At 36.9% G+C, this 25,350-nt stretch overlaps 1 protein-coding gene across 1 annotated transcript in view; it reads left to right on the plus strand.

Moving 5' to 3' along the window:
- Positions 1-25,350, plus strand: part of EYS (eyes shut homolog) — a 1,671,360-nt gene that overhangs the window by 449,592 nt on the left and 1,196,418 nt on the right. The window contains exon 13 of the mRNA XM_060167756.1: positions 15,163-15,284. Coding sequence (XP_060023739.1) covers positions 15,163-15,284 — 122 coding nt within the window. The remainder of the gene's footprint in view (positions 1-15,162; positions 15,285-25,350) is intronic.

Here is a 25,350-nt window from a genome sequence, read left to right on the forward strand (position 1 = left end):
GGGAGGCGCACAAGGAGAGGGGTGGGACCACCATAAGAAATTCTACCATTGTGAGCACTCCCAGGCAACAGGACACCACCTACAGGAGCTCTGGGGGCAGGTGTGAGTTGCTGTCACCATCTTGGGCTCCAGAGGCAGGCACTGGATGCCTCTTCCAAACTCGTGAGCAGACACCAGGTCCTACTCCCACTAACTGGAAGGGCATGGACAGCTCTGCCACTAGGAATTGCATCAGTGAGCCCCAGAACCTGCCCCTGCTGACCTTGAAGGGCACAGAGAGTTTCCACCATTAGGAAATCCATCAGTGGGCCACAGGACCCACCCCTGCTTACCCGGAAGGGTGCAGAGAGCTCCTGCCACAAAGAATTCCACCAGTGGGTACTAGGACCTGCTCCACTGTCACAGGAGGGCATGGATAGCCCCCACAACTAGGAAATCTATCAGTGGGTACCAGGACCTGCCCTGCTGTCCTGGGAGGGCATGGATAGCTCCCTGCACTAGGAAATCCACCCAGGGGTGGGGCCGAAACCACAGCTGAATCCCAGGAGCCGTGTGACTAAGGAAGAAGCACTGAAATCCCTCCTTGCAGCTGCGTGAACCATGGAGTTACTCCTCCACTGATGGCTCCTAAATTCAGTGCCTGCAAAACATCTATAAGGACAACAAGTGCCCCTGCAGCAGGGATGGGTTGGGCTTTAGCAGCTTTGTGGGCATGTACATGCAGGGATCAGGCCAGGCCAAAGCCTAAACTGCATCCATAGTTCCACAGTGGGTCCAGGTGCATGACTACTGCAATCCTAGGACCTGACCTCAGTGGATCTGCTTTGGTGCCTGGTGAAAACAACACCTGAGAGACACCAGAGCCAAATGCCAGCACACCCACAGTTAAGGTGGGTCTGAGAGCAGTCTCAACAACAGTGTACTACATGAGCCCTCACAATGGGTGAAAGGGAACACAACAGAGCACATTCACAGGAGAACAGCTGCAGAGGAGGAAGAGTCAGTGGCTTCTCTCACAGTGAGAATGCTCCAATCCCACCTACCTCACACTGAGGATCAGAAACAAAGCTCAGTAATAGATCTGGGACCTCTACTCCAGCAGCTAGGAAGCAGACCCCCTGCCCCCACCAACAGGGCAGTGACAACCAGAGAGCAAAGGTGAGGCCCCACACAATATCCAGGGCAGGCTCTTGACACTACAACATCAGGTCAACTCCTTATCAAGGGGTAACAGCACAAGCCTCTGGACCAACCTGACCCATCAGGGGGCAGACGCCAAAAGCAAGAGGATTTACAGTCCTGTAGCCTGGGCAAGGGAGACCACACAGTAAGTTTCACAAAATGAGATGACAAAGAAATGTTGCAGATGAAAGAGCAAGATAAAACCCTATAAGAACAACTAAATGAAGAGGAGATAGGCACCCTACCTGAAAAATAATTCAGAGTAATGATAGTAAAGATGATCCAAGACCTCAAAAAAGGAATGGAGGCATGGATTGAGAAGATACAAGAAATAGTTAACAAAGACCTAGAGGAACTAAAGGACAAACAAACATAGATAAACAATAAAATAACTGAAATGAAAAATACACTAGAATTAATTAATAACAGAATAATAACCGAGACCAAAGAACGGATAAGTGAGCTGGAAGACAGAATGGTGGAAATCGCTGCTGTGGAACAGAATAAAGAAAAAAGAATGAAAAGAAATTAAGATAGCCTCAGATACCTCTGGGACAACATTAAACACACCAACATTTGAATTATGGGGTCCCAGAAGAAAAAGAGAAGGAGAAAGGGCCTGAGAAAATAGTTTAAAAAATTAAAGCTAAAAACTTCCATAACATGGGAAAGGAAATAGTCACCCAAGTCCAGGAAGCACAGAGAGTCCCAAACAAGATAAATCCAAAGAGGAACATGCCAAACCAAATACTAATCAAACTAACAAAAATTAAATACAAAGAAAAAATATTAGGGACTTCTCTCATGGCACAGTGGTTAAGAATCCGCCTGCCAATGCATGGGACATGGGTTCGAGCCCTGGTCCGGGAAGATCCCACGTGCCGCGTAACAACTGAGCCCATGTGCCACAGCTACTGAGCCTGTGCTCTAGAGCCTGTGAGCCACAACTACTGAACCCATATGCCACAACTACTGAAGCCCGTGCGCCTAGAGCCCATGTTCTGCAACAAGAGAAGCAACTGCAATGGGAAACCCATGCACCGCAATGAAGAGTAGCCCCCGCTCACCACAACTAGTGAAAGCCCACGTGCAGCAACAAAGATCCAACACAGCCATAAAGAAAGAAAGAAAGAAAGAAAGAAAGAGAGAGAGAGAGAGAGAGAGAGAGAGAGAGAGAGAGAGAGAGAGAGAGAGAGAGAAAGAAAGAAAGAAAGAAAGAAAGAAAGAAAGAAAGAAAGAAAGAAAGAAAGAAAGAAAGAAAGAAAGAAAGAAAGAAAGAAAGAAGAAAAAATATTAAAAGCAGTAAGGGGAAAAAAAGCAACAAATAACATACAAGGGAATCTCCACAACACTATCAGCTGAAATACTTATAGTAACCATCTTTGGAAGGTAGGCTTTTAGTCAGGATAGTAGCTTACCACACCTAGAGAAAGAACTTCTGACAAAGAAAAAACATGTTCTTCCAAAATTATTTTTGTCTTAAAATTTTAAGATGATTGCTTAAAATGTTACATGATTTGGAAAGAAAATGATTATATGATATATGATTATAAAGTTATTAGTGATTTAATATTATCACATATTAACAAATTACTTTTATGTTTCATACTTACAAATTTCCTCTTATTATAAATATTTATGTTAACAGAATAAAAAGAAACTACCTGAAAAAGTACTTGTAAACTTCAAATCCAAGGTCATTGGAGACTCTGCTTCCTTTCTGTATATGACAATGGCTATTGACTTTGTTTAACTAAAACACATTAAGATTAATTTATCTGATGTTCTTAGTGAATAAATATTGATTATTATGACATGATAAGATATTTCTCTCTGTGTGTTTTTAAAAACACATCTTGCCTCATGAACTGGTCTAAGAGATTAGAAACAAAGGTATACTTTAACAGTGGCTCTTCCAAGAAAAACTTACTGTGTTCCCAGCTGTCATTTCAGAACATAATTTTGTTAAACGGGAATTAAGGAATCACGAGGAATGCTCTAGAGAGCTGGTAGAACACTAGGCGCAGTAGAGCCACTGTCCTTGTTAACACCTGGATCTTCTGGGAAATTTAAATAGAGCAATAAAAAACATGATCATTTTAAGATTGAAAGAGTTAGTGACCTAGTCCACGTTTATTTATATAAATATTATGACCAGTTAGGAGCAGTTAGATGAGTTTCTCAGTGGCCTACATGCAGCAGCCTCCTAGACCAGGCCAAACACTCTGACCCTTCCAGGGGATTCATTCCTGTCTCCATTCACATTATGACAATGGTTTAATATATGTGGAAGATATATAAGAACCCATAAGTGGTTTAATTTATGTAGAAAATATTTACTTATCAATAGAATGAAAACACCGCCTTTATTCCCTGATTCCACACACACACACACGCAAAATGAATAAACGAATAAGTAGAAAAAGAAGAAACAAAAGAAGAAAGACCCATCTGATTACCTGAGGAGGAAGGGGAGTAGTGATCAAATCAATAATATTAAATTCTAAAATGCCAAACACATCTCAGAGGGCTTGCTTTCATAGTTAATGACATTTGAGAATACCACATTTGTTTCTTGAAATTATTATTGGATTCATGGATCCCAACAGGCTGATGATAAGAGGCTATCTGAAACTGGAGTTCACACTTTTCTGAGCATTGTTACACCGTCTTAGCCCTTCCTGCCCGCTGCTTTCTTGGTTACAACACTTGTGGCTGAGTTCTTATTTCACCCTTCTTGCTACTAATTCTGTTGCAAAGGTAGCTTATTAACCTGCGATAAAATCATTATGGTTAACCATAAGACGAAACAGCTCTCCTATCAAAGAACTGCAACCTACAGATAAACAAAGTATTCAATAATCATTAAGGTCATGGCAGTTATGACTTGCATTAGGTCTTACATTATGACTCTATCCAGTGCTCTTCTAACTGTGATGTGCTAGAATTCCTCTTGGAAATTGTTAGGAAATAATTATGTTTAAAAAAGGGGGAAAAAAGAGGCAGAAACACTATAATATGTGGTATTTGCTAAATAACTCTGAAAATAAGCTTTAGATTCAGATTATATATATAATGTAAAATGTATTTGAAATATACTATATGCATTTATTGTTATATATGCTAGATATATCTATAATTATATGCAATATATTGTATCTATCTACCTATCCATCTATCATCTATCTACCTAGTGTTACACATAAATACTTTCTGTTTAAAAACTAAAGAAAACCTCCACCTAATTTTACAGAATTAAGTTAAAAATCCTAATAAATTTAAAATATCAAGAACAAAAAGTTTTACATAATATAAAATAGTCAAAATAACTGTAAAACCATATTTGAAATATCTTAACAATTTTTCATATTCATTAGTTTATTTTACTTTACCAAGTGATAAAATGATCTATTGCAAGGAGTTATTGAAAGTATCTAAAACAATAGGCAAATATTACATTGTTTGCTTGGTACTTGCTTCTACTTCTGCTGTGTAAAAGCCTGGCTTACTTTTCTATGGTTAGAGATGCTTATTTCCCTTGGGGTCACTATGCTGTAAATGAGTTCCTATTCATGGTCTGAAAACTTTCAGCCACACTGATTTTCATATATCCTGAGGCTGCAAACACCTCGTGACTGTTGGCTGCATTCTTCAGTCAAAGTGATGATATTTACTGTCGCTACGGCCTGGCACCATCAAGCTCAGTGAGCATGAAAGCTGTCCATATCCAACCTGAAAATCACCTGTAGAGCCAGGGTAGATCTCCTTATTCCATGCATGTACAACTCAAACTACGTGTTAGAACGTCAGTTATAAGCGACTAACATTGGTTATACTGTTAACCTCCGGGCTTTCTCCTTTAGCATCTCTATTATGAGGGTAAAGTTAATGACTATTGGTCACTGCTATTTGTACAGCATCATTTTGGTGTCAACTAGACTATCTAGCTACTTAATAATATACAGAGAAAAGAGAATATATATATATAATATATATATATATATAAATAAATGAATTCATATATTAAAAGGGAATATTCAACATACCTGATTTGAAAGTTACCTTAACAAAATTCTCAGATTGTTTTCATGGTATATTTCAGAAAATATATTTCTGAATGTATTAATTTACCAGACGTTTTTAACTGATTTTTTTGCTACATTTGTGAATACTAGACAAAGAGTCAGGAGACATGAGTTCTAATTCTGTGTATTTTTTTGTGTTTTTTTTGCGGTACGCGGGCCTCTCACTGCTGTGGCCTCTCCCGTTGCGGAGCACAGGCTCCGGACACGCAGGCTCAGCGGCCATGGCTCAGGGGCCCAGCCGCTCCGCAGCATGTGGGATCTTCCTGGACCGGGGTAAAGAACCCGTGACTCCTGTATCGGCAGGTGGACTCTCAACCACTGTGCCACCAGGGAAGCCCTCTAATTCTGTTTTGCCGTCAACTAGTTACAGCAGTTTGAGCAATTAGCCTCTACGGGTTCAGCTTTCTCATTATAAAATGGAATAAGTTGAATGGATCAGTGGTTTTCAATCTGCGTTTTGAGACTCTGATGTGGGTGAATGCTGTCCTTAGGGGCTGGTGTGGAGAGAGAGGCTAGGACAGCTAAACCAGCAGGGCTCTGGGCTCCCCGCCCTGCTCAGTAAGAGCACAACTGGTTTTCACTGCTTTATTTATTTACACACCCTAGGGAAATGTGATTGTATGAGAGTTTCTTATTTACAATTAACAAACAAAAATCTTTAAAATAACTGAGCCAAATAATCTAATGTTTAGACAGTTTGGAGCAATAAAAGATGTAAAGTGCTATGGGCTTTCTAATGTGCTAGAAAACTGAGCGTGAGAAAAGGAATTACGTATCATCCTTCTGCAATGTATCTTAGAAAAAGCCTGATGGGGCAAAATGATTTTTAGTTCATGGTGTGCTTGTATTATTGTCATTTGGCTTTCAGACCAAAAAGTAATTGTCCCAAACATCTAAACTATCTGTAGCAGAATTGCATTCATATTCTGACACCTTTATGTTGGTGACAGTTCCTCAGAAGTTTATGTTTTTTGTATTTTTAAGTACTATCTATGCCCTGGGGATAAAGTTTTATGTAATAGATTATATCTCCAGTTGTCAAATTGAGTCAGTATGGAAAGCAGTATTGAAGATATAAGGATGTGCTGGAACAGTACACCTCAATGGCAGGTAAACTCTTTTCCCATCATAGCTATGTTATCAGTGAGGAATAAAATTCTGGTGCTGGTAGCCTAAGCTCTTTTATTCTAGTTTTAAACTCTTTCTTTAAAAACAAACAAACAAAAAGCATTGTTAAAGGTAGGGGAACCCTTTGGAAAGGATCACAAATAGTTTCTGAAGGTAGGACATGCAATAAGAGAGCTACATTATCACAAATGGATTGCTAATAGAGACTACAGATCCAAAATAGCAGAGTAGACAAAGAGCTGAGATTATTTTGAAGAATATAATATGAATTTTATGAGTAGATTCACTAGAATATAGCAAATAAAAGTGGAAATTTGCGCTTAATGTCATTTTCTCATTTAGAATAGGCACTAAAATGCTAATTTGCTCTTTTATCACTAGCAAAAAGTATCTTTACATGAAAACAGTGACTAAATTTCTTAGCGGCTTATATTTCCTTTAGAAAGTGTTTTAAAAGGTCAGCATAGTTTCATTTATGCTCTATTAATATCCACATCTAATGTGTGGCTTTTCATATTCTTCACATATTTATATCAGATTTTCCCAAGTTAAAGAAATTGTGTTTTTCTAAAACAGTTCTGCCTTGAAACTATCACTCAATTTAACATATATTTCCATTGCTTTATTTCAGAATATGTTCAATCAGATTCAACATTTATAACTTTTTATAGAAATTGTTTTTAAATATTACATTAACTTTCTGTCAGAATAATACATATTATTTCATTTTAGATTTAAAGAACCAAGATAAATCATTTTCTCCAGCTGAAAGAAATAATGTTAACATAGTTTTGCTTGTTTGTTTTTAAGAATAAAGATGACCATATTCATGTCTAACCCTGAGTATCACTTTATCCAGTATTTGGAAGTCTTCATGTCTATGGTTAATTCTATAAGTCTTTAAAGATTAGACTAAGTACTTAAAATAATATTAAAAGGAAACGGACAATAAGTCAACAGGCAGAGCCCTTTATTCTTACAAGAACTGAACTCATTATGGATTTTCAATTTTTTTCATTTTATTAGTGAAAAACTAAATCTTTGTCCTTCTTCCTAGGATCATATGAGTAATGAAAGAAAAAGACAACAATATAAGTGTTTTTTAAATTTTTATTCTTTTAGTGTGTATCTAAATTTTCAGGAATCGAAAAGTAAGTTTCATAAAGTAAGATGAATTTTGTGGCTAAGACAATCAAATATAATTACCTCAATATGTAAACACTTCATAATGGAGTCAGTCTAATTCTTCTTTCATTGGGATTTTCAATCCTCATTTATAGAACTAGTTTTAGTTGATTGTAAGGAAGGGCTATTTAAAGGAATTCTAAAATATAATTTTTCTTGTTAGGAAAATGAGATGACTGAATATCTAGAAATTATAAATAAAATATTTTCTGGACTACATATTAACAATTAATATCATATATATTCCATGATTTAACACCCATTCTTTCAGTCAAATATAAGATAGTATTCAAGATAGTGATAATTGGTGGACAAAACAGATTTGACTTTATATTTTACAAGTTAGAAAAATACACAATAAAATAAGTAAGTTATTTTAAAATATGGTAAGTACCAAGCATAAGGTGGAACACGTATGTAACTAGTATACATAAAAAGTGTCATGAACAATAAAACAGTAATTGTGAGAAAGGGAAGTATACTGGAGGAAATGATCAAAGCTTCAGGTAGAATGTGGCATTTATTTTGACCTGGAGGGAGGAACCAAATTTCAAAAGTTGGGGCAGAGGTCACGGGAAGTAAGTGAAGATATTCCAGATGGAAGAATGCCAGAGAAGCAGGAATCCAATGCACAAGAGTAGTTTAGATTACCTGGAAAGGTCACGGGTAAGAGAACATTTTAGTTAAGTTACTGGTGTCTGACTGTGAGTCAGATATCATATGAAGTCCTATCCTAAGGACTCATTTAATCCTCCACCCTCATCAGTCAGGTACCATTATTTCTGATGTTCCTTGAGATTAAGTAGCAGGCTTATTATTATTTAGCTAATAATTCATGGAGCTTGATTTTAAATCCTGGCTGTCTCTCATCAAATCCCTGCAATCTTACATACTGCAGTAAATCCTCAAGCTTTGTTTTTTCTTAAAAGGAGTTTTTCTTCTTCCCCAGTTGAAGGATATGTTTCATAGGGGTGGACTTTTAGGTTGGCACTTAATTTCTCTCAGTCCATTATCATATTGTTCTACTGGGTTCTTGCTTCCACTGTTGGGAAGTAAATTGTCAGACCTGATGTCCCTTTGAAAGTAAGTGTCTTTGTTCTTTGGCTGCTTTTAAGATTTACTCTTTCTTTCATTATCAGCAGTTTTACCCTAGATAGTGTTTTCTTTGTGCTTAATCCAGCATAGGTCTGGAGATCTTTCTAAATCTGTGGTTACTGTCTTCTGTTATCTTTAGACAATTCTCAGGCAGTATTTTTTTCAAATATTGCTCTTATCCAGTTTCTCTTCTCCCTCTTTAATATTTCAATTCTTTTTATTATTTCCCATATTTGACAGTTTTTTTTCTGACTTCTTTATTCTTTTGTCTTTATGTACTTCAGTCTGGATACTTACTACTAATCCTCTGCTAAGATTTTATTAAAATAATGGAATAAATGATTAAATTTCAATTATTATTATTTCCAAATCACAGTATTTTTTTTGACTTTTTTATAGCAGGTTTCTAGTGAAATTATCTATTTTGTCTTCTATATTCTCACATATATTAATCATAGTCATTTACTCTGAATAATCTGTTCCTACTGTCTGATTTTCTCTTGAATTTTGGTCATCAACATTCTTTAATTTTTTATTGAATACCAGACATTTTGTTATCAAATATTGAAAAATTTCCTCTAATGTTAACTTCCTCCAAAGAGCACTTCATTTCTCTGGCAGGACAACAGAACACAGATCGATGACCTCAACTAAAATGTAGAGTGGGGTTTTAGCATGATCTGGGCTGGGAGTTTGGCTGGTTTGTTTTACTTCTAGACCTTGGGGTTTCCATGAAAGCAAAAAGTGTTTTGCAGGACCATTGCATCTTACAGGCCCTAAACTCCAACTTCGACCTTTCCTGGAACACAAGATTACTGAATCTTTGCTATTCACTTTAGCTGCTTTCTGCTTACATTGGGTAGTTTCACGCTAGGCAACAAATGTCTCCAAATGATTGCTCCTCAACATTTGGGATCATTTGTTTGTTCTTCTCTTCATAGACCTCTCTCCTCAACAGAGTTGAATACATATATATATATATATATATATATATATATATATATATATATATATATATATATATATATATTCATTCCAGGAAAATTGTTGCAAGCTCCAGCTGCTTCTATTTACCTGAATTTAAGAAAGCAAATGTCCTGGCATTAAAATCAAGGGCAAGAGTGATCTTACTTTAGTTTGCTTCCCTTCTCTCCAGAATTTATGAGATGCAATCTGTTTTGGTTGTCCTTTTCAGAATTCAATCATTGTTCTATGTATTTTACTCAGTTTCTCTAGTTGTTTTTGGCAAAATGAGGTTTGGCAGGATTTTTTGTTGTTGTTTGCTTGTTTGTTTGGTAAATAGCTTTTATTAATATAAGGACATTCTTGAAAAGTTCTCATTTGATAAGAGAATTTTTATGAATGTGTGTTGAATTATATAATGTTTTTTTCTGAATCTGAGATGGTCAAACCATTTTTTCCTTCTGTAATAGAGTTTCTTCTATTGAAGCATACTTTTATTTCTGTAAGACAAAAACAAATTACCTGCTCATAATAGAACAAATCTTGAAGACACTCTTAGATTCAATTACTTAAAATTATTTTTTTCAATTTTACTTTTTTTGATCACATAAGATTGACTGAGTTTGCATTTCTTGTTATATGCTTGCCAGATTTTGGTATCTAGACTTTATTAGTCTCAAAATTTAAGTTGGGTAGTTCCCCTGCTTTTCTGTTTTCTGCATCTATATGAAATAAGAGAAGAATTAAAGATTTGGAAGCAATTTTATTTGTCTTTGTAAGCATACTGTCAATCTCCCTTTTTGGTGCATTTAAAAATGTTTACTTATTTAGTAAGATTTTCCACTATTTCTTGATCAATTTTCCTAATTTATTATCTGAAATTTGTCCATATTGTTTAAGTTTGTGTTTGTAATCGATACATTGCTGAATTCTCTCTCTCTTCCTCTTTCATCTTTGTTTTCCTAGTCTGATAATCTTTATCCTTCAGTACGTTCATACAAAGAAGTAATGTAAAATAATAATAATAAATAATAGTAATGAAAAATTGTTCATAAAAGAAATAATGAAAAGTAAATATTTTAAATAATAAAATAAAAATAACAAAATAATGAAAATTGTTCATACAGTAATTTCCTTACATATGAACCTTCAAGTTTCAAACTTTCAAAGATGTGGACGTGCCTTTGCATGTCCAGTTGCGTAAGTTAGTTCACGTGTCTGGCGTACTTTGTCACGTGCGTGGATCCTCTACAATCGGCTGTGCTTTTGTGTACTTTACTGTATACTTTACTGTGTAGGGTACAGTAGTACACTATCTTTATTTCAAGCCCAGGATGTACAGAAGCAAGTGTAAAAGCAGCAGTGATGTAGCTGGTACTGCTAAGAAGTGCCAGCTGTTGTGATGTACTAGTGTACTTTTCAAGGTACCATACTGCAAGACTAAAAATGTTTTCTTTATTTTTGTGTTTGTTTTTTATGTATTATTTGTGTAAAAGGTATTATAAACTTATTACAGTACAGTACTATATAGCCGACTGTGTTAGTTGGGTACCTAGGCTAACTTTGTTGGACTTAACGAACACACTCTCAGAACAGAACTCATTCGTATGTAGGGGTCTTACTATACAAAGAAATAATGTCGATATGGATAATTATGTTCAAGTGCAGTACTTGTTGTGTGTTGTACTTTGACCTTGTCAGATCTAGTCTGGCAAGCCTGGAAGGAATGGTTGCTATTGATTAGTGGTGATTATTGGTCACTAGGCCAAGCATGTCATTACTAGGCCAAGCCAAATCATTACTGCATGCAATGCTCAAAATAAGCATATGAAGTAGACATTATTGGTACTTTATGTATAAATGCACCTGAGGCTTAGATAACTTATATAATTTACTTAGATAAATTAAGTAGGTTAGCAGATGTGTTAGGCAGAATTATAAAATGGCCCCAAGATCTCCACCTCCTAGTGCACATGTCCTATAAAACCTACTCTCCTTGAGCATAAGTAAGACCTGTGAAAATAGTGAGATAGTACTACCATTTATGTTACTTTATATGGAAAAAGAGATTTTACAGGTGTAACTAAGGTCCCTAATCAGCTGACTTTGATTTATCAAATGTAAGATTATCTCGGGTGTGCCTGACCTAATTAGATGGGTCCTTAAAGGAGACAAGACACAGGAGCAGGTGCTCCCCTGTTGGCCTTGAAGGAACAAGCCACCCCACTGTGCTTTGAGAAGACAAGGCCATGTGCCAAGGATGTGACACCATCTGAATCTGAGAGCCATCCATGCCTGGCAACTAGCAAGTGACTAGACCCAAGTCCTAGGGCCACAATGCAATAAATTTTACTGACAGCCACTGTTTGGAAAAGGACCCCAAGCCTCAGATGAGATCATAACCCCAGTCAATACCTTGTTTTAGCCCGGTGAGACTTTAAGCAAAGGACTTGACTCACCTGTGTCTGGACATATGAACCACAGAAAATGTGAGACAGCAAATTTATGTTTAAAGCTGCTAAATTTGTGGTAATTTTCTACACAGCAATAGAAATTCTATACCCCATCCATGTATGGATATTTAATAAGCCACAAAGCTGGTGTTCAAATGTCATCTCTCAGACTTCAAAATTTATATTCAGAATTATGCTAACCTTCTTACACTTGTATATTTGTCACTGATCACAAGGATTTAAAATATCTAGCTCATGGCCTGAAAAACTAAACTGCTACTACATAGTTACATGCAGAATATTATATAGAGTGTGTTATATATGTAGTTATTATACCTACCAAACTTGACCACTTTGTCTTCTGTCTCACTGGCTGTGTAGTTCACTGAGTTGGATCTGTGTCATCTTTTATCATCTTCTGTCTTCTCTGTCTCCTACTCACTATGTATTTTCAAACTATGAAAACTTTTTATCTGAATTTGGCAGGAAGACAAATGTCTACTTTGCATTAAGAGGTAAAAACAATGTGACACCAACCTCACAAATTATACAAATTTTTACTCGTTTTAGTAAACACATTTAAATACATTTTCCTCCTCAGGAAAAGTAACTCAAAATATTATTATATGATTATGGAATGCCAAGGTAATATGGCTTAAAAGTAGTGTGTCAGCTTTATTATTTTAAGTTACTGGAATTAATTAACTTTATAGTGATGATTGGGAAAGTGCTTTGCACTAAGAATATCTAAGTTCAGAATAATGCTTCTGAATCAAGTAAGAAACAAATGAATAGAAATAGTTGAACTATGGGTTAATTCTACTTAATATTCTGCTCTATGCAACATTTATATTTTTTTCATGTTCAATATTAGAAAAATGTCTATTTCCTTGATCACTTTGTTTCTGTTTCATACAGACTCCATCATATCTGGAGATCACTGCTTTGGTACCTGACACTTTAATGATAATTAGATCATTAAATGCATGGCAATTTTCTACTCATTATTAAATCATCAAGAATACCAATAAGAAATATATGGCTTTAATGGCAAAGAAATTTGTTTGGCTTTTTTGCTCACTCACTGAATTTGTTTCAAATTACTACTGATACGTCAAAATAAAAATGAGCAGTATACTCATGCATTTGTCTTAACAGAAACAATTGACACCCCTTTGAAGGTGAATTGCCAGAAATAACTAAAGGGCACCTCACATGGTCCACGGGTTACGGACATCCATCCTGCATCCTGATCTGCCCTTCTGTCTATCACTAGGTTGGGTCATGGTCCCCCATTCACTACAGAAGATGCTTAGTCTTGCCTGTAATAGAATTGCTTCCATTTCAAATAGCATATGCATTAAACAAAATATGATCGTTACCTTCAATTTTCTTGTAAGTCCTCTTTGTAATGCTTACACAAAAGAGAAGGACAAAGAAATAAGCTAAATGCAATCAATGAAAACTTTCTGAATACTGCCAAACTCTGAGGAAATTCACAATGATACAGGCAGAACACAGGAAAAAATTGCTACTGAAATCCAGCAGACCATAAGTACTGAGAGTGAGAACTCTGAGTGGAGAATGAACACATGTTCAGGAGTAAAATCTGGCCTTGGTATGGCCACTCTCACCCCTTTGCTTTTCACAAGTAGCTGAAAACTAAAGCTGGGACCTCAGTGGAGCTACTCATACATTTGGATTATTGTAACCTAAATTCATCTACATTGAGCATGAATGTATGTGTTTCTCTGGTGAAAAAATTTAGTTGACTGGAATGTTTGAACTTTACGAACTTTCTGTCTACCTATAGTAAAGGTATAGAATCTTTGTGAAGTCTGTTTTGTGTACTAACTTTATATTTTACATTATTTTTCCTATCATTGTTTCCATTGTTCAATCAACAGGTATTAAGCGTCCACTGGTGCCAGGCCTTCTCAAGGTACTGGAATGTATTACACCAGAACATGTTTTCCCATCTCAGAGAACTCCTGCTCTTGTGTGTTCACAGAACTATGTAGACTCAACTCCAACACACAAGTGAAAAGTTGGGCTGGCATCACCTGACACAGCTCTGTCCATTAGAAATGTAACAAAATCTATGTGTGTTCAGTAAATTTTCTAGCAGCCACATTAAAAAAAAGTTCAAAGAAACAGATGAAATTAATTTTAATAATACAATCGTGTGTTTAACTCTATATATCCAAATTATTACCATTACAACATGTAATAAAATTATTAGTGAGATAATTTATATTTTTTTAATATTAACTTTTCCAAATCCAGTGTGTATTTTATACTTACAGCCTCATTTGGGACCAGGCACATTTCAATGTTCTATAACCACAGGTGGTCAGTGGCTACTGGTACTGAACAGAGAAGATCAAGATAACACCTAACATTGATGCTACAATTTTTCGTATTTCTAAATCTAGAATTGCTAAACCTTAGAGCACAAATTCTAACTTTTTGAAAAGAGCTCTAGTCTTCAAAATTATTTTTAATGTATAAATTACTGTCCCACCATAATTTGAGGTGTCTTTTGGGTTGTTTTTCTATTTGCCCAATCAGGAAAAGCAATTTTACTTCCAGTATTTTGAATATTGTTATAGACCAATTCGATTCTTCAGAAAAATAATATGCAAAGTTTTACAATTTCAATAAATGAACAATACTACACTTACATAAGTTAATTATTTGTAAGTAATATCACAAAGCTGTCAGGTTTATTTTGTTGTAGTTATTTTTTTAACTCATGAGCTAGTTGCCAAGTACCACATTTAGTTATTTAGTTTTACATAATCACTAGTCTTCATATTACTAATACACTACTTTTATATTAACATTTAACAAGACCAATAGCTCTGTATTGTGAGCTTGACACATAAATATTAACTTTTATTGAATTAGATACTAAAGAATACCATTCACATAGTTTTTAAACTGCGGTAATTTTTGACAAGTATTGACATTCTATAAAAATTGAAAAAAATCATAAATTGACAGAGATCAAAATAACCAAGAGTAATAAGAAATGACCTAAAGGTTGTATAATTTTCATATTCCCTTAGAACCACCAATGCGTGTGCCTTTCTGGTTGGGAAGGATATTTTTGTGAACAAGAATTCAATGACTGCAAAAAGAATCCCTGTAAGAACAATTCCACCTGTACTGACCTTGACAATGGCTATCGGTGAGTAATATATTCATTGTTTCTTTACAAAATTACTTGGAATTCGCGATGTCTTTGGGATATATCCAGACATTGTTTTCACTTTACATCAATTAATTAAAATAATGGTATTAAGGTGAAGAGCCATTTCCTGAAAAGATAGTGTCACGTTCATTTAAAATTTGCAAATACCAAAGTACAGATGTCCAGTCAAAAAAGGAATAAACAAATTTTAACTTGGAAATGCAATGTCCAGATGTGGCTCATCTTACGAATACGCTTATTTCTTCAAAAAATGCTTTTGCCATTTCAGCATTGTTTTGGGTCATTCCATGCAAAATCAGTGCCACAATACGTGTCCTTAGTGGGTCTATTAAATTAAATTCAAATTATTTCTTATAAATTAATCATGAGTTTGGATTATTTTAGTCAAATTATTGGTAAATTTTACAACATTTACTATCCACATGTTCCATACTACAATTATATATATATATATATATATATATATTTTAAACATTTTTATTGGGGTATAATTGCTTTACAATGGTGTGTTAGTTTCTGTTTTATAACAAAGTGAATCAGTTATACATATACATATGTTCCCATATCTCTTCCCTCTTGCGTCTCTCTCCCTCCAACCCTCCCTATCCCATCCCTCCAGGCGGTCACAAAGCACCGAGCCGATATCCCTGTGCCATGGGGCTCCTTCCTACTAGCTATCTACCTTACGTTTTTTAGTGTATATATGTCCATGACTCTCTCTCTCCCTGTCACAGCTCACCCTTCCCCCTCCCCATATCCTCAAGTTCGTCCTCCAGTAGATCTGTATATTTATTCTTGTCTTACCCCTAGGTTCTTCATGACATTTTTTTTTCTTTTCTTAACTTCCATATATATGTGTTAGCATACGGTATTTGTCTTTCTCTTTCTGACTTACTTCTCTCTGTATGACAGACTCTAGGTCTATCCACCTCATTACAAATAGCTCCATTTCATTTCTCTTTATGGCTGAGTAATATTCCATTGTATATATGTGCCACATCTTCTTTATCCATTCATCCAATGATGGGTACTTAGGTTGTTTCCATCTCCGGGCTATTGTAAATAGAGCTGCAATGAATATTTTGGTACATGATTCTTTTTGAATTTTGGTTTTCTCAGGGTATATACCCAGTAGTGGGATTGCTGGGTCATATGGTAGTTCTATTTGTAGATTTTTAAGGAATCTCCATACTGTTCTCAATAGTGGCTGAACCAATTCACATTCCCACTAGCAGTGCAAGAGTGCTCCCTTTTCTCCACACCCTCTCCAGCATTTATTGTTTCTAGATTTTTTGATGATGGCCATTCTGACTGGTGTGAGATGATATCTCATTTTAGTTTTGATTTGTATTTCTCTAATGATTAATGATGTTGAGCATTCTTTCATGTGTTTGTTGGCAGTCTGTATATCTTCTTTGGAGAAATGTCTATTTAGGTCTTCTGCCCATTTTTGGATTGGGTTGTTTGTTTGTTTTTTTTGTTATTGAGCTGCATGAGCTGCTTGTAAATTTTGGAGATTAATCCTTTGTCAGTTGCTTCATTTGCAAATATTTTCTCCCATTCTGAGGGTTGTCTTTTGGTCTTGTTTATGGTTTCCTTTGTTGAGCAAAAGCTTTGAAGTTTCATTAGGTCTCATTTTTTTATTTTTGTTTTTATTGTCATTTCTCTAGGAGGTGGGTCAGAAAGGATCTTGCTGTGATTTATGTCATAGAGTGTTCTGCCTATGTTTTCCTCTAAGAGTTTGAGAGTTTCTGGCCTTACATTTAGGTCTTTAATCCATTTTGAGCTTATTTTTGTGTATGATGTTAGGGAGTGATCTAATTTCATACTTTTACATGTATCTGTCCAGTTTTCCCAGCACCACTTATTGAAGAGGCTGTCCTTTCTCCACTTTACATTCCTGCCACCTTTATCAAGGATAAGGTGTCCATATGTGCGTGGGTTTATCTCTGGGTTTTCTATCCTCTTCCATTGATCTATATTTATGTTTTTGTGTCAGTACCATACTGTCTTGATTACTGTAGCTTTGTAGTATAGTCTGAAGTCAGGGAGCCTGATTCCTCCAGCTCCGTTGTTCGTTCTCAAGATTGCTTTGGCTATTCGGGGTCGTTTGTGTTTCCATACAAATTGCGAATTTTTTTGTTCTAGTTCTGTAAAAAATGCCAGTGGTAGTTTGATAGGGATTGCATTGAATCTATAGATTGCTTTGGGTAGTAGAGTCATTTTCACAATGTTGATTCTTCCAATCCAAGAACACGGTATATCTCTCCATCTATTTGTATCATCTTTAATTTCTTTCATCAGTGTCTTATAATTTTCTGCATACAGGTCTTTTGCCTCCTTAGGTAGGTTTATTCCTAAATATTTTATTCTTTTTGTTGCAATGGTAAATGGGAGTGTTTTCTTGATTTCACTTTCAGATTTTTCATCATTAGTATATAGAAATGCCAGAGATTTCTGTGCATTAATTTTGTATCCTGCTACTTTAAAAAATTCATTGATTAGCTCTAGTAGTTTTCTGGTAGCATCGTTAGGATTCTCTATGTATAGTATCATGTCATCTGCAAACAGTGACAGCTTTACTTCTTCTTCTCTGATTTGGATTCCTTTTATTTCCTTTTCTTCTCTGATTACTGTGGCTAAAACTTCCAAAAATATGTTGAATAAGAGTGGTGAGAGTGGGCAACCTTGTCTTGTTCCTGATCTTAGTAGAAATGCTTTCAGTTTTACACCATTGAGGATGATGTTGGCTGTGAGCTTGTCATATACGGTCTTTATTATGTTGAGGAAAGTTTGCTCTATGCCTACTTTCTGCAGGGTTTTTATCATAAATGGGTGTTGAATTTTGTCAAAAGCTTTCTCTGCATCTATTGAGATGATCATATGTTTTTTTTTCCTTCAATTTGTTAATATGGTTTATCACATTGATAGATTTGCATATATTGAAGCATCCTTGCATTCCTGGAATAAACCCCACTTGATCATGGTGTATGATCCTTTTAATGTGCTGTTGGATTCTATTTGCTAGTATTTTGTTCAGGATTTTTGCATCTATGTTCATCAGTGATATTGGTCTGTAGTTTTCTTTCTTTGTGACATCCTTGTCTGGTTTTGGTATCAAGGTGATGGTGGCCTCGTAGAAGGAACTTGGCAGTGTTCCATCCTCTGCTATATTTTGGAAGAGTTTGAGAAGGATAGGTGTTAGCTCTTCTCTAAATGTTTGATAGATTTCACCTGTGAAGCCTTCTGGTCCTGGGCTTTTGTTTGTTGAAAGATTTTTAATCACAGTTTCAATTTCAGTGCTTGTGATTGGTCTGTTCGTATTTTCCATTTCTTCCTGATTCAGTCTTGGTAGGTTGTGCATTTCTAAGAATTTGTCCATTTCTTCCAGGTTGTCCATTTTATTGGCATAGAGTTGCTTGTAGTAATCTCTCATGATGCTTTGTATTTCTGCAGTGTCAGTTGTTACTTCTCCTTTTTCATTTCTAATTCTATTGATTTGAGTCTTCTCCCTTTTTTTCTTGTTGAGTCTGGCTAATGGTTTATCAATTTTGTTTATCTTCTCAAAGAACCAGCTTTTAGTTTTATTGATCTTTGCTATTGTTTCCTTCATTTCTTTTTCATTTATTTCTGATCTGATTTTTATGATTTCTTTCCTTCTGCTAACTTTGGGGGTTTTTTGTTCTTCTTTCTCTAATTGCTTGAGGTGCAAGGTTAGTTGTTTATTCGAGATGTTTACTGCTTCTTAAGGTGGGCTTGTATTGCTATAAACTTCCCCCTTAGAAGAGCTTTTGCTGCATCCCATAGGTTTTGGGTCGTTGTGTCTCCATTGTCATTTGTTTCTAGGTATTTTTTTATTTCCTCTTTGATTTCTTGAGTGATCGCTTCATTATTAAGTAGTGTATTGTTTAGCCTCCATGTGTTTGTATTTTTTACAGATCTTTTCCTGTAATTGATATCTCATGTCTCATGGCGTTGTGGTCAGAAAACATACTTGATACAATTTCAATTTTCATAAATTGACCAAAGCTTGATTTGTGACCCAAGATATGATCTATCCTGGAGAAGGTTCCATGAGCACTTGAGAAAAATGTGTATTCTGCTGCTTTTGGATGGAGTGTCCTATAAATATCAATTAAGTCCATCTTGTTTAATGTATCATTTAAAGCTTGTGTTTCCTTATTTATTTTTATTTTGGATGATCTGTCCATTGCTGGAAGTGGGGTGTTAAAGTCCCCTACTATGAATGTTACTGTCGATTTCACCTTTTATGGCTGTTAGTATTTGCCTTATGTATTGAGGTGCTCCTATGTTGGGTGCATAAATAATTACAATTGTTATATCTTCTTCTTGGATCGATCCCTTGATCATTATGTAGTGTCCTTCGTTGTCTCTTCTAATAGTCTTTATTTTAAAGTCTATTTTGTCTGATATAAGAATTGCTACTCCAGCTTTCTTTTGGTTTCCATTTGCATGGAATATCTTTTTCCATCCCCTTGCTTTCAGTCTGTATGTGTCTCTAGGTCTGAAGTGGGTCTCTTGTAGACAGCATATATAAGGGTGTTGTTTTTGTATACATTCAGCCAATCTGTGTCTTTTGGTGGGAGCATTTAGTCCATTTACATTTAAGGTAATTATCGATATGTATGTTCCTATTCCCATTTTCTTAATTGTTTTGGGTTTGTTATTGTAGGTCTTTTCCTTCTCTTGTGTTTCTTGTCTAGAGAAGTTCCTTTAACAATTGTTGTAAAGCTGGTTTGATGGTGCTGAACTCTCTCAGCTTTTGCTTGTCTGTAAAGGTTTTAATTTCTCCATCAATTCTGAATGAGATCCTTGCTGAGTAGAGTAGTCTTGGTTGCAGGTTTTTCTTCTTCATCACTTTCAGTATGTCCTGCCACTCCCTTCTGGCTTGTAGGGTTTCTGCTGAGAGATCAGCTGTTAACCTTATGGGGATTCCCTTATGTGTTATTTGTTGTTTTTCCCTTGCTGTTTTTAATATGCTTTCTTTGTATTTAATTTTTGACAGTTTGATTAATATGTGTCTTGGTGTATTTCTCCTTGGATTTATCCTGTATGGGAGTCTCTGTGCTTCCTCGACTTGATTAACTATTTCCTTTCCCATATTAGGGAAGTTTTCAACTATAATCTCTTCAAATATTTTCTCAGTCCCTTTCTTTTTCTCTTCTTCTTCTGGAACCCCTATGATTCGAATGTTTGTGTGTTTAATGTTGTCCCAGAGGTCTCTGAGACTGTCCTCAGTTCTTTTCATTCTTTCTTCTTTATTCTTCTCTGCAGTAGTTATTTCCACTATTTTATCTTCCAGGTCACTTATCCATTCTTTTGCCTCAGTTATTCTGCTATTGATCCCATCTAGAGTACTTTTAATTTCATTTATTGTGTTGTTCATCGTTGCTTGTTTCATCTTTATTTCTTCTAGGTCCTTGTTAACTGTTTCTTGCATTTTGTCCATTCTATTTTCAAGATTTTGGGTCATCTTTACTATCATTATTCTGAATTCTTTTTCAGGTAGACTGCCTATTTCCTCCTCATTTGTTAGGTCTGGGACATTTTTATCTTGCTCCTTTATCTGCTGTGTGTTTTTCTGTCTTCTCATTTTGCTTATCTTACTGTGTTTGGGGTCTCCTTTTTGCAGGCTGCAGGTTTGTAGTTCCCGCTGTTTTTGATGTCTGTCTCCAGTGGCTAATGTTGGTTCAGCAGGTTGTGTAGGCTTCCTGGTAGAGGGGACTAGCGCCTGTGTTGTGGTGGATGAGTCTGGATCTTGTCTCTCTAGTGGGCAGGTTCACGTCTGGTGGTGTGTTTTGGGGTGTCTGTGGCCTTATTATGATTTTAGGCAGCCTCTCTGCTAATGGGTGGGGTTGTGTTCCTGTTTTACTAGTTGTTTGGCATAGGTTGTCCAGCACTGTGGCTTGCTGGTCGTTGAGTGAAGCTGGAGGTCTCTGGGAGATTTTTGCCGTTTGATATTATGTGGAGCTGTGTGGTCTCTTGTTGACCAGTGTCCTGAAGTTGGCTCTCCCACCTCAGAGGCAGAGCCCTGACTCCTGGCTGGAGCACCAAGAGCCTTTCATCCACACGGCTCAGAATAAAAGGGAGAAAAAGTAGAGAGAATTAGTTGATGAAGAAAGAAAGAAAGAAAGGAAGGAAGGAAGGAAGGAAGGAAGGAAGGAAGGAAGGAAGGAAGGAAGGAAGGAAAGAAGGAAGGAAGAAAGGAAGGAAGGAAGGAAGGAAGACGCAAGGAAGGAAAGAAGGCCAGAAGGAAAGAAAGGAGGGAGGGAGGGAGGAAGGAAAGAGGGAAGGAAGGAAAAAAGACAGAAAGAAAGAAGATACAGTAAAATAAAATAAAGTATAATAAAGTTATTGATTTAAAAATAATTATTTAGAAAAAAAAAGGACGGATAGAACCTTAGGACAAATGTTGGAAGCAAAGCTATACAGACAAAATCTTACACAGAAGCATATACATACACCCTCACAAAAAGAGGTAAAGGCGAAAAAATCATAAATCTTGCTCTCAGAGACCACCTCCTCAATTTGGAATGATTCATTGTCTAAAGGAGGGAAGGAAGGAAAGAAAGAAAGAAAGAAGGTAAAGTATAATAAAGTTATTAAAATTAAAATTAATTATTAAGAAAAAATGTTTAAAAAAAACCCCATAGACGGATAGAACCCTAGGACAAATGGTGGAAGCAAAGCTATACAGACAAGATCTCACACAGAAGCATACACATACACATTCACAAAAAGAGGAAAAGGGGAAAAAATCATAGATCTTGCTCTCAAAGCCCACCTCCTCAATTTGGGATGATTCGTTGTCTATTCATGTATTCCACAGATGCAGGGTACCTCAAGTTGATTGTGGAGCTTTAACCCACTGTTTCTGAGGCTGCTGGGAGAGATTTCCCTTTCTCTTCTTTGTTCTCACAGCTCACAGGGGCTCAGCTTTAGATTTGGCTTGCCTCTGCATGTAGGTTGCTGGAGGGCGTCTGTTTTTTGCTCAAACAGGACGGGGTTAAAGGAGCCGCTGATTCGGGGGCTCTGGCGCACTCAGGCCGGGGGAGGGAGGGGCACTGCGTGCGGGGTGGGCCTGAGGCGGTAGAGGCCGGCGTGACATTGCACCAGCCTGAGGCCCGCCGTGCGCTCTCCCGGGGAAGTTGTCCCTGGATCCCGGGAACCTGGCAGTGGCGGGCTGCACAGGCTCCCCGGAAGAGGGGTGTGGATAGTGACCTGTGCTCGCACACAGGCCCCTTGGCGGCGGCAGCAGCAGCCTTAGCGTCTCCTGCCTGTCCCTGGGGTCCGCGCTTTTAGCCGCGACTCGTGCCCGTCTCTGGAGTTCTTTTAAGCAGTGCTCTTAAACCGCTCTCCTCGCGCACCAGGAAACAAAGAGGGAAGAAAAAGTCTCTTGCCTCTTCGGCAGGTGCAGACTTTTCCCCGGACTCCCTCCCGGCTAGCCGTGGTGCACTAACCCCTTCAGGCTATGTTCAAGCTGCCAAACCCAGTCCTCTCCCTGTGCTCCGACCGAAACCCAAGCCTCAGCTCGCAGCCCCGCCCGCCCCGGCGGGTGAGCAGACAAGCCTCTCGGGCTGGTGAGTGCCGGTCGGCACCCATCCTCTGTGCGGGAATCTCCCTGCTTTGCCCCGTGTTGCTGTGCACTCCTCCGCGGCTCCGAAGCTCCCGCCTCCGCCTCCCGCAGTCTCCGCCCATGAAGGGGCTTCCTAGTGTGTGGAAACTTTTCCTCCCTCACTGCTCCCTCCCACTGGTGCAGGTGCCGTCCCTATTCTTTTGTCTCTGTTTTTTTTTTTTTATTTTCTTTTGCCCTACCCAGGTATGTGGGGAGTTTCTTGCCTTTTGGGAGGTCTGAGGTCTTCTGCCAGCCTTCAATAGGTGTTCTGTAGGAGTTGTTCCACGTGTAGATGTATTTCTGGTGTATCTGTGGGGAGGAAGGTCGTCTCCCGCGTCTTACTCTTCCGCCATCTTCAAGGTCCCCCTACAATTATATTATTAACTGATTTTTAGATGAGAAGTTTGAAGAAACTAAATAGAAATTCTGAGTAGCCACTGCTATTATTCCAAAACTTTAATAACCAAATATATAGTTGTAAATAGTTTTTAACTTTTGACTTCTTTGGTGTGTGCACTAGGTCCCTTAAGCAGATGTAAAATCAGGCGTGCTATAACTACAAAGATTTTCTTATCACACAAGCAGAATAATTGAATACAAATATAGTTATATAATTATATTTCCAGGGATAAATCAAAGTGGTTTCAGGACGTCCTCTAAAATAACTCATAAACTGTCTTTTGTCTTGTGATTAAAATTGAGAATTCTGAATCATCTCAAGCACGTAAGAGTTTTTGCAAATGTTCTTCATGTTTAGTGACTGAAATGGGAAGTAAGACTTAGACTAGTCAACAGTAGGCACTTTATTTCATTATAAGGGAATTCTGAAATGGCTGGCATTTCAATGGCTGTAAGAAAAATAATGAATAACTTCCGTAATATAGGAAAACTCCCAATGACAATAGTTGACATTAGTTTAAAAATACAAAAATGTAAAAACCCAGTTATTTTTGTGATATTATCAATTATTAAAATTGATATATTATCACAAATTAATATTTACTGCCTATCCATCTATGTAGTGGGAGAAAGAATCAACTTTTGTTGGGCTATGAAAAAAAACTTTTCATAATTATCCATTTATTTTATTTTTCTTAAATAGCTCTATTAATTATAACCTACAATATATAATATGAATTTTCCAGGATACTTTTCAGACTCTGAGATATCCTTTTAAACATTCAGCTCTCTCTTAAGTTCCTGAAGATAATTAGTTTATGCATTTGTGTATATGTATGTGACATGTAATTTTGGGATGGCTTAAGAAAGTGGGGTTTTGGCCTGGATGGGGTATTGTCAGGAGGTGGGAAGAATATTGTGATTGGGTTTATAATGAACCTCATGTAGAAGGATGGAAAACTAGACAGAGGGGGAAACCAACATGTTTACAGAGGCAGCGATCCTTCTTAATAGCCATTTTAGGGGAAGGTTTGCCATTCTTGTGGTTTAGATAATGTTCATGTTTTTGTTTGTATTCAGATATGTTTGTGGGGTAGGCTTATTTATGTATTTTTTTTGTGTGGTACGCGGGCCTCTCACTGCTGTGGCCTCTCCCGTTGTGGAGCACAGGCTCCAGACGCGCAGGCTCAGTGGCCATGGTTCACGGGCCCAGCCGCTCCGCGGCATGTGGGATCTTCCTGGACTGGGTCATGAACCCGTGTCCCCTGCATCGGCAGGCGGACTCTCAACCACTGCGCCACCAGGGAAGCCCTAGGCTTATTTTTGTTATGATTCATCGGGGTCACAGAATAGCCTTGTCTCATTTTGATGTTCTTTGAAATTGTCTATTGAAATGTTCAACAGGAGAACAGCAACATGTAGCTGGTAACCTAGCTTCTAGTTCCTGGCCAGCTCCTGGGAATTATGGATTTAGTTGCTACTTTCTCTTTCCTGAAATATATTCTCATTGATTGTAGAGGGGGGGCTGGAAATACATGTATGTGCGTGTGAAATATATCACTTATTTGTATAAAATATGTTATCCTCATAACGTCAATCAAACAGAATGAGAAGACACAAGTATTAATTTATTATCCAGCATGATGGTACTTTTATTTAGATTAAAACACTGCCATTTGATTAAGAGGCCTTAAAGATCTAAAACAAAACAAGTAACAAAGTCTAGAAGGCTTAATTAAAATACACTTTATTTTAATATTCATGAGACATAATCAGTCTTTCTAGAAACTCTGACACCACTAGTTGTGAACTCTTAATGACAAATTTATAAACATGTCAGAAGAGTTTGCCTCTTAAATTAACACACTCTTAGTCACTTTATCATGCTTCAGATTTTTCAAAGATTACTGATTGTATTTCCAAGATGTAGGGTTGCATTTTTTTCTTGGTATAAAAATAGAAGTCCAGATGAAGTAAGCTTTCTGACTGTGCTTCTTCTTTTTGATT

Source organism: Lagenorhynchus albirostris, chromosome 12 (assembly GCF_949774975.1).
Source record: "Lagenorhynchus albirostris chromosome 12, mLagAlb1.1, whole genome shotgun sequence".
In the NCBI taxonomy this organism is placed as follows: domain Eukaryota; kingdom Metazoa; phylum Chordata; class Mammalia; order Artiodactyla; family Delphinidae; genus Lagenorhynchus; species Lagenorhynchus albirostris.